The sequence below is a fragment of the Danio rerio genome, chromosome 1, assembly GCF_052040795.2.
Source record: "Danio rerio strain M-AB ecotype USA chromosome 1, GRCz13ab, whole genome shotgun sequence".
NCBI lineage: Eukaryota > Metazoa > Chordata > Actinopteri > Cypriniformes > Danionidae > Danio > Danio rerio.
This window is the reverse complement of record NC_141021.1, coordinates 61451885-61462044: the sequence shown is the minus strand read 5'-3', so window position 1 is coordinate 61462044 and position 10160 is coordinate 61451885. Positions and strand designations below refer to the sequence as shown.

Here is a 10160-nt window from a genome sequence, read left to right as displayed (position 1 = left end):
ATCTGCCGGAATTTAACTATAAACCTAACTTTGGAGCATCAACTTCGGGGCATCACCTACTGTATGGCATGTTTGTGAGTAAGCAGATAACATGGGATTAGGGTTTCCTCTACTTTATGCATTGAAATAACATCTAGACTGCCCCCAGAACAATGCTCTGGGTTTGGATGTGGAACATTTCACTGCTGAAATTCCCAGGTTTGACTTTGTAAGTTAGCGTATATTGCGCTCAGTGCTGTTAGATGATTGGGCATTGGCTGACTGTGCTACTGTGTATTTGATGTTTTAATGCATGATCTTATGCAATCATCATGCACACACAATCAGCTGTAAACCCATGTTATCTGTATTTATTCGTTTACTTAAAAATCTCCATAATAATGTCACCAAAAAGACATTCTGCATTAAAATGAGTCTGTTTAAGCTGCAGACATCAGAAATAAATCCAGCAAAATGCACAGCACAGATCAGAAACAGTACCTGAGGAAACCTCACCAGTTCTAGGTGACAGACAGAAACACAGGGTCCATTCTGATGTTCTGGACGATTTGCCAACATACTCTTGCACAACATGTACATGATCACTAGTCAGTATCTCAACATTGCGCAGTGCAGAAGTGACTAAGATGACAGATGCTCTCACTGATAAAATGCTCTGCTGGAGATGAAGACTGAAGTGACTCGACAACTGCGCAACATTTCAGTTTATGTAAAGTTTTGCAATACAGGTTTAACAGAAAGGAGGAGTCTGATGTCTACATATATAATTTTTCTTCACTGAAGAACACAAGGCTGAACACAAACGGTGAGTTACTGTTTTATTGATTGACTTCTACAACAGAATAATGCAGGAAAATAACCAGAAACAGCAATCATCTAGTGTTTTTGGGTTTGGTTTACAGAGATCTACTGAGAAGATGGCAGTAAGTTCACATTATAGAGTCTGTTTTTACTTCTGTCATGATGTCGGTGTGATTTGCTGATTATGAATGAGGCTGATGATCAGTGCTGTTTCTCTCTCTAGATGACGGTGTTCGTCGTGGCTCTGCTTTCTGTTTTCACGGCGTCTGTTGTCTCTGGATTCAAGCCGTTCGACTGTTCTGAAATCTACAAATCAGGACAAACAGTCAGTGGGATTTACTCCATCTATCCAGCCGGCGACATTCCTGTCTGGGTTTACTGTGAGATGGTTTCAGATGGGAAAGTTGAAGAGAATGAAGGATGGACGGTATGAAATATAAATATTAACCATTAAAAACTCTTTAAAGCTTCAGAACAATAAACATAATATATCACAGGTGTTTCAGAGGAGAATGGACGGCAGTATTCATTTCTTCCAGCTGTGGGAGAAGTACAGGATAGGATTCGGTACCACAGAGGGTGAATACTGGCTAGGTGAGTCTCATTTGCTAGGTCTTTGCAGCTCTTACATGGTCACCCAATAAAGATAAGCATGGTTGTGCCTGGTCAGTACCTGGATGGGAGACCACATGGGAAAACTAGGTTGCAGCTGGATTGTAAGGCCAGCAACAGGGGCACTCTCCTCATGGTCTGTCTATAATCTCTGGGAGTCTACTCTCTGTCGTTCACATGAGACATTAAACTGGGTTTCTAAATCTTTGTGGTCATTAAAATCATAGCATGTACATCACAAAGTGTATTCACTGGTTACCAATTAAATACAGAATTGATTTTAAAGTTTTAATATTTGTTAACAAATAGGTCAATAATCTTGCTCCTCATTACCTTACTGACTTGCTCTGTCCGTATATCCCCTCTTGATCACTGAGATCTCTTGTTCTCAGTTTACTCACCGTGCCCAGAACACGCCTTACAAAATGAGGTGATCGAGCGTTCTATCAATTAAGGAACATTGCCAAATTGAAGCCTTTTCTGTCTTTTAAAGAGCTGGAAACCATCATTAGTGTTTTTATTATGTCCAGATTACTCTAACTCTTTGTAATCACGAGTTTTGCAGGCATCAGTTGCATGCCTGCTGCTGGTTTAAAATGCAGCCGCTAGGCTTTTAACTGGGACAAAAAAAATTTCTAGTATCTGACCAGTATTATCATCTCGTCAACGGCTCCCAGTCCAATTTAGGATTCAATATAAGTTATTGCTACTTGTTTTTAAAAGTTTGAATGGTCTGGCACCTATTCACATCTCTGAGCTTCTTCACTGGCACACTTCATTGAGGCCAATCAGGTCAGAAAACAAGTTTCAGCTAGTTGTCCCCAAAACATGGTTAAAATCAAGAGGTGACAGGGCTTTTTCTGCTGCAGCCCCCCGACTGTGGAATGGTCTGCCTTTACAGATCCGGTCATGTTCCTCACTTGGTGCTTTTAAGTCTCATCCAAAAAAATCACCTTCTGTCTCTAACCTTTGATTGTAATTAATTAATTTTCATCTGTTTTATAATTTTTGCTTATTTTATATATAGATTTTGTATGCTGGTCTTTTTGTAAAGTACTTTGGTCAACATCTGTTGTTTTTAAATGTGCTCTATAAATCAAGCAAACAAACAAACTGGTTCCCCTGAACTCTGTTCCAGTTTTTTGTTTGTGAGAAATCTCCAGTGTTTGGTTCAACGTTCTTTGTGTGTGTGTGAACAGGGCTGGAGAACCTCTACCAGCTGACACGCCACAAGAAGTTCATGCTGAGAGTGGATCTGGAGGACTTTACTGGAAGGAAAGGTTTCGCTCAGTACTCGTCCTTCTCTGTGGGTTCTGAAGTTGAAGGGTATAAACTGGAGCTTTCTGGGTTCACTGATGGAGGAGCAGGTACGACACTTTCATTCACACTCATTCCTTTTAAGTCATTGTCCTCAGTGACGTCCTTCTTCTCTGTAGGTGACTCTCTGTCCTACCACAATGGAATGAAGTTCAGTACTTATGACAGGGACCAAGACACCAATGAAGATAACTGTGCCAGAATGCGCCTTGGGGCATTTTGGTATAAAGGGTGTAACTATGCAAACCCCAATGGTGTTTATTTATGGGGAGAAGACAAGAGCAAAAATGGCATTGCAATTAATTGGTACACCTGGAAGAACGATAATGAAACTCCCATGAAATTCATCACCATGAAGATCAAACCTGTGTCCTAAAACATTTGAAGAAACAAACATTAAAACAATGAAATGAAGGCTCAATTGGTTAATTTTGTCTGTCCTCTGAGTCTATATTAAGCATCTTTTATTTTGTGTTGGGTTTCTTATGAAGTTTCAACTGAAACAATTAAACGATCTTCAATAAACTCCTGCAATGAAAGGCTTCACGTGTTGATGTACATTTATTTGTCTCCACAGTAGATAACTGAAACAGTAAATGAGAAATCAGTTTGATGGGGTCAGATTCCTGAAGGAAAGTGATGTTGTAATGTAGTGAGTAATGGCTGATTGAGGAGTTGACAAGGTGCTGTCTCTGGTGGGTAGATCTCCAGGCACAGTGAGTGATGTGATTGAGAAGAGAGCCTGGCTGATCCATGACTGTACTCACCTAATGTAATAATCATTATCCCTTTTCTCATTACTTGATTAATGTGATTATTTGAAACGGTTCCTATATTGTTATTACATGTGTTAAAACTAACATCTAAAGTTATTTCCTTTCAAGAGTTCACACTCAGCTGATGACTGATTATAAAGCGTGTTTGGCATGCTGACCCGTGTTAGAGCCCTGAGCTCCTAAGGTCCTTGAGCTGGAGGTAGATGTGGAGAACTCCCCTGCTGTAGTAGCTCATGAACAGATAGTGATTGATCGCTCTTAAGAGATAACAACTGACTAGCAGCATGTCTATGGTGCTAATATGGATTAATCAATTACAGTAAGTTGCATGTTTTTGGACGGTGGGAGGAAACCGGGGAACCCGGGGGAAACTGCACACAATATTTGGACATGATTATATCAGAGTACGGCTCCTTGTGGCCGTCGCACAGAATCTTCAGTGTTGTCGTGCACCATGGGAGAGAAGCTGTTCTGGCAGTGTCTGAAATAAAGTGCAAAAGCTAAACATTTTGGAGGGAATGTAGAGACAACATAAAAAATCATATTTTTATTACTCATTTATGAATTGAAATGTTTTTTATATAGATCTTCTTATAAAATAAGTAATAAAGAAACTCTTATCTCACGCGCACGCACCTGCTTTGGCAACACTGAAATACATCCAACCCAGGCTCATTCTGGAAACGTAGCCCCGCGGATGTTTCTGGAGACAGCAAAATACGTCCCAGGAGGTACGTATTTGTGCAGTTTTTGTTTTCGCGAATCCGCGAGAAGCTGCTTTGCGGGCTTTTATGTGTCTTGAAAGCCTCTCACGAGTGCGTACCATTCACGCCCGCGCTTTTTTCGCGTGAAAAGCCGACAGAGGCTGCTGTCGAGTGACCGTCTATCCGACTGACTGAACAACTGGATGACTGAACGATTAACTGGGCGGCCGGACAATCGGCCAACCCAGCCACCCTTCTCCTCCTCCTTCCCTAAACCTAAGCGACGATTTCCAAAATCCGTCCAGAAAAAGAAAAGCCCTCATCCAATTTTGATCGCCTTTTTGGATTTCGCCGCATACTCGCCCCGTTACAAACTCGTTCGCTTTATTTCTTGGATTCTGTTTTTTGTTTTACCTGATTTCTGGAGCCACTCTTCCCCAGACTCGAATGCGGTCGTACGCCGCGGCCGGCTCCTCCTCCATTAGTTCGTAACAACACTAGGTCACACTTGATTTTGATGGTCTGTTTGTTGAATTTAGGTTATAGAGCATCTACATGCCGACTAATTCTAAATTAGATTATAAGTAGACTGTTAGGTTGGGGTTAGTGTAAGTTGACATGTACTGTACCTGCAAAGATTCTTATAGTTACCCAACACTAATGTTCATTGCAAAACTCAAAAGGATAGGTAATTTCCTAACATTAGCCACAGAGATATTCTTTTAAATATTATTACAACACAAGAATGAGTATAAAAGAATGATCAACTGTCTCAATAAAGCATTGAGCACTTGAAGGAGATCCAGTAATCTGAACATCTCAGCCTCGGTTGACTGCAAAAATGGTGAGTTCAGTTCTTGAGTTCTGCACAGATAATCAATGTAGTTGATTAATGTTGGTGTAACGAGTGTGATTTGCTGATTATGAATGAGGCTGATGATCAGTGCTGTTTCTCTCTCTAGATGACGGTGTTCGTCGTGGCTCTGCTTTCTGTTTTCACGGCGTCTGTTGTCTCTGGATTCAAGCCGTTCGACTGTTCTGAAATCTACAAATCAGGAAAAACTCTCAGTGGGGTTTACTCCATCTATCCAGCCGGCAACATTCCTGCCTCCGTTTACTGTCAGATGATTTCAGATGGGAAAGATGAAGAGAACGGAGGATGGACGGTATGAAATATAAATAATAATAATTATAAAATAGTTTGGCCTTCAGAGTGATACATGCAACCCATCACAGGTGTTTCAGAGACGAATGGACGGCAGCGTTAGCTTCTATCGGCTGTGGGAAGAGTACAAGAGAGGATTCGGGAATGTGGAGGGCGAATACTGGCTGGGTGAGTCTCATTTTGGGTCGCGTCTGAACAAAAAAAACCTTGACTAGACACTTAATTTACCCTGAACTGGAACAATACACTGTAAAAATTGTCCGTGATTTCAATGGTAAAAAACTGTAAAAATGCTACAGTACAAATCCGTAAACTGGTTAACGTTGTGTTTCCTCAATATATACGATGAATAACCGTAAATTGACTTTCCCAGAATTCCCTGCATGGCAAATCACTTTTTGTGCATTTGTTTGACATTAATATGGATCTTTTTAGTTGTTTCCCCATCAGTTATGTACATGAGAGATTTATGTTACATCTAATGTTGATAAATAATGTTTATTTTATGACTTTAATTAATTATGCGTGTTACCACACTGGTGTTTAGTAGCTGTGTGAATGACACTGAGCACCTTCTATATGCTGATACTCTTTTCTGCTTGTGGAAAAAGTTAATTAAATAAAATATAATCACAGCAGGAGCTGATTAACATTTTGTAAAATAAAGCAGAAAAAGAGTGGAAGGTGTGGTGATCTATACCCAGAGTTTCTGCTCTAAAGCTTTGTCTAGACTATATAAAATGCACCTGCAGTGCAGGAATCACTCATAAATGTCTTTGTATTTTTGATTACTGTCAGCATTTTGGGTCAGGGAAGAACTCAAGTGGAGTAATAAGGATGGCTATTGTTTTTACAATCAATCAAAACTAAAAAACACTCTGAGAGGGAAACATTAGCTAAAATATTAACACTGGACTAGACTGGTAAGACAGGGTTAAACAAGCCAATAAAAAAGTTCACTTGCCGTCACATTTGCAGCAGGCAACCCAGACTCATTCTGAAAGCGTAGTCCCGTGGACGTTTCTGGATATTGAGACATGGATCCCGGGAGGAACGTATATCTGCAGTTTTTGTTTTCACAAATCCACGAGAGGCCACTGTGTTTGCTTTTTTATCTTAAATGTCTCTCACGTGCTGTTCTTACGTAAACCCACTAGAGGCCGCTGTCGAATGATTGACACAGTCATTACATGAAGATTGTGAATTATGAGGACACTGCTGATGTCCCTACTTCAGAAAAAGGTTATGAACCGTACAGAGTGAGCTTTCTCAGAAAGGGTGGAGCAATATAAAACACAATTTGTACAGATTTAAAACAATAGAAACATATGGAATGTCCTCACAATTCACAATTTGCGTGTGTGTGTGTGTGTGTGTGTGTGTGTGAACAGGGCTGGAGAACCTCTACCAGCTGACACGCCACAAGAAGTTCATGCTGAGAGTGGATCTGGAGGACTTTACTGCACTGTTAGACCTTACCAGGCTTTTTTACAGTAGAACACTGGCAACACTGTTGCCAGCTACTCACTGTAAAAGTTTGGTTACAGTAAGTAACTGGCAACAGTGTTGCCAGTTAATTACTGTAACTGAACCATTACAGTGAGTGGCTGGCAACAGTGTTGCCAGTTAATTACTGTAATAGAGCAGTAGTGGTAACTAACTGGAAACTGTGTACAGTTGTGTACAGTTAATGTGAGTTGTGTTACAACTCACAGCATTATACTGCATACACATTAATAGTATGTCAAGGTGTTACTAAAATTAATTAGTATTCTTACCTGTTATTAAAAATAGAAGGCATTAAAATTGACATTTATTTTATTGTTTTGGCAGCAAACAAATATACAACAAAACGTATAACAAAATTAACAAATCAGCAGATATAAATATCATCTTACATATTACTGAGAACCACAGGTCTGCACAGCAAGGCTGTGGTTACACTAATGTTTGAGCATGCGAAATTCTGTCATATGGCACTGTGAAAAGGAGTGGGATTAAACAAAATAATTAGAGATTGAAAAAGCAAGCGACTGGTCCATAATTTTTGTTCAGAGAGGTCATGGTTTGATCATGATTAGTCTCAAGCAATCACATGATGTGATTTTGCCGGTCAGAGTTCTCCAAGCTTGAACTTTCCAATGCTGCAAACTTTAAAATTTGTCACATAAGCTAGCATTCCAGGTCTGCACCATTCACATGCGTATGAATGGAAGTCTATAGGGAGAAAAGTGCATTGTGACCGGGACTTTAATCTGTAACTCTAATTAAACACACCTGATAAAACTAAGTAAGGCTCGTTAGAAATCTACAGGTAATGTTGAAGCAGGGTGGGAACTAAACTCTGCTGCCCTGCAGTTCTCCAGCAACTTGGAGTTTGACCCCCATGGTATATAGCAGGGGTGCTCAATCCTGTTCCTGGAGATCTACCTTCCTGCAGATTTCATTTGCTACCCATATCAAACACACCAGCCTGTAATTATCACGTGGTGTTCAGGTCCTAATTAATTGGTTCAGGTGTGTTTGATATAGGTAGCAATTGAAATCTGCAGGAAGGTAGATCTACAGGAACAGGATTGAGCACCCCTGGTATATAGCATACTTTTAAAGCAACTTCCAACATTTATCACAATCACATATGCAATAAATAAAATACACACACACACACACACAAACACACAGAAAGTGCTGCAGTGAAATGTGTTACTCTCTCCTCAATGCGAACCATGCATAAAAAAACTGAACAGCAAAAAACACAAAATAATTATTTTATTTTTTTAAATAATTATAAAATAAGCATATGAAAAGAACACATAGATAAAGATATAGATAGAAACATGTTTGTCAAACACAGGCACATACTGTCAATTCTCAATAAAAAGTTTTAAATAATTATAAAAAAAAACAAAAATAAAGTCGGCAACACCGAAAATCCAAAGGATCTAATCTTATATTGTTATAATTATTATTTATTTACTTTAAAAATCTCATGACAACGAATTTTTTTATTGTTTCTAATATAAATTCATAGGTTGAAACACTGCTCTGAAAAATACTTAGCAACAAACTCACAACCTGGGACCTGACAGTGGAGCTTTTGTGTGTGGATGGTTATGTGTATCACATTTTTGTGATTCCCTGTGATGATTTCTGTGCACATGTTACCTTACTAAGGTGATAGAATTTAATGGTTTTTATGTGCATAAAATCTGCTTATTTGCCAGAAAGATACATGAAACTGTTAGCATCTGTACATTATGACAATATGCAATATCCAATAAATAAATATACTTAAACAAAAGTAATGTAAGAAGTTATATGAGGAGAGGCTAAATAGCTATCAATGTAGCTTTCAAGTACACAGTTCAAGATAGCAACAATATACAGTAACTTAAAAAACAGCCTTATTTTAGAAACCCTCAAAATTAATTTGAACACATTTTACTTACTTATTGTAGATTCTTATTTAAAGCCTAAAACATATTAGACTACATCTGGACTGATAGACAGAGAATAGAGCACACTCAGCAGTAAACAAATCAAACACCTGGCTCCCTTGAAGGGCCAGCATTTTCTGAAAACTAAAACTTCTAAAACTTTTTTGTTAAGAATAAGACAGCCTGTGGGAGTGTCTGGTGATGCCTAAATCATTGTTTTCTGCCTTTAAAATGTACGTCTCGATAATTAGCAACATAAAGCATCAGAGTAGATGGGGCAGTAATGGTTGAACAGTAATTTGCCCTTTATTGTCACAGTTACTACCTGTAATGTGTACGTAATGTAAATTACTGTAATTTATTATTTGCACTAAAGAATTTCATACAAATCCTGCTCCTTTTACAGTAAAATACTGTTTCTTTCATTACAGCTAAACACTGGCTATTTTACAATTATTTACTTCATAATCTACAGTAAGGGTTAACAGTGTGGAAGGAGAGGTTTCGCTCAGTACTCGTCCTTCTCTGTGGGTTCTGAAGCTGAAGGGTATAAACTGCAGATTTCTGGTTTCACTGATGGAGGAGCAGGTACAACACTTTCTTTCACACTCAAGAAAACTAATGTCTGTTGAGTTATTGTCCTCAATGATGTTCTTCCTCTCTGCAGGCGACTCACTGTTCTTCCACAATGGAATGAAGTTCACCACCTATGACAAGGACCAAGACAACACTGAAAAGAACTGCGCCAGAATGTTTCTAGGAGGATTTTGGTATAAAGCCTGTCACTATGCGAACCCCAATGGTGTGTACTTAGGGGGAGAAGACAAGACCGTGTTTGCCATTGGAAATGTTTGGTACACCTGGAAGAACAATAATGATATTGGTATGAAATTCATCACCATGAAGATCAAACCTGTGTCTTAAATGCAAAGCAAGGCTTAGATTTTTACTTTGCTCTGTCTGCTTAGTTTGTTAACAGTCTTTTTGTTTTGGTCATTTATGACCTTTTTAACAAATCATTAACACGTTTGAATAAACTCCTGCAATGAAAGGCATCACGTGTTGATGTGCATTTATTTGTCTCCACAGTGGACATCAGAAACAGTAAATGGGGAAATCAGCTCATATTCAATTAACTTTCCCTATAAATACAAACTTGCATATAAATAATGCATGAGTAATTCATTTTGCATTAACCAGCTGAGTTGCTGATGATGATGAAATTTTGTAATTTAAGAGCACTCGAGTTTACACTATACAAAAGACCTACACGGGCAAGACACAATATATATATATATATATATATATATATATATATATATATATATATATATATATATATATATAT

General features: G+C 38.6%; 2 protein-coding genes across 5 annotated transcripts; both read left to right on the top strand.

Moving 5' to 3' along the window:
- The first annotated feature begins 759 nt into the window (after positions 1–759).
- mfap4.8 (microfibril associated protein 4, tandem duplicate 8) lies at positions 760–3272 on the top strand. Of its 4 annotated transcripts, XM_087238209.1 has the most exons (6): positions 760–805; positions 903–923; positions 1025–1228; positions 1299–1395; positions 2613–2780; positions 2850–3272. In XM_087238209.1, the coding sequence occupies exons 2-6, from the start codon at positions 918–920 to the stop codon at positions 3104–3106; spliced, it is 732 nt and encodes a 243-aa protein (XP_087094335.1). In that variant the 5' UTR covers positions 760–805; positions 903–917; the 3' UTR covers positions 3107–3272. The 4 variants fall into 4 exon arrangements, with proteins under 4 accessions (XP_087094335.1, XP_087094334.1, XP_087094333.1 ...); XM_087238208.1 differs by having other exon boundaries at positions 2613–3272; XM_087238207.1 differs by having other exon boundaries at positions 789–923.
- A 347-nt stretch (positions 3273–3619) lies between these two features.
- On the top strand, positions 3620–9867 carry LOC555374 (microfibril-associated glycoprotein 4-like). The gene is made up of 6 exons (XM_087238316.1): positions 3620–5054; positions 5173–5376; positions 5447–5543; positions 6767–6837; positions 9301–9400; positions 9480–9867. Exons 1-6 carry the CDS (start codon positions 5052–5054, stop codon positions 9734–9736), a joined length of 732 nt encoding a protein of 243 aa, XP_087094442.1. The 5' UTR covers positions 3620–5051; the 3' UTR covers positions 9737–9867.
- The last annotated feature ends 293 nt before the right edge of the window (positions 9868–10160 follow it).

Bases quoted from the DNA above. Each gene is read 5' to 3' on its own strand.
- mfap4.8 (XM_087238206.1), top strand. From the start codon at position 846: ATGCAGGAAAATAACCAGAAACAGCAATCATCTAGTGTTTTTGGGTTT. The intron at 924-1,024 runs GTAAGTTCACAT...TTCTCTCTCTAG, and splicing joins GATCTACTGAGAAGATGGCA to ATGACGGTGTTCGTCGTGGC. The intron at 1,396-2,612 runs GTGAGTCTCATT...GTGTGTGAACAG, and splicing joins AGAGGGTGAATACTGGCTAG to GGCTGGAGAACCTCTACCAG.
- LOC555374 (XM_087238316.1), top strand. The intron at 6,838-9,300 runs GCACTGTTAGAC...AAGGGTTAACAG, and splicing joins TGGATCTGGAGGACTTTACT to TGTGGAAGGAGAGGTTTCGC. The intron at 9,401-9,479 runs GTACAACACTTT...TCCTCTCTGCAG, and splicing joins TTTCACTGATGGAGGAGCAG to GCGACTCACTGTTCTTCCAC.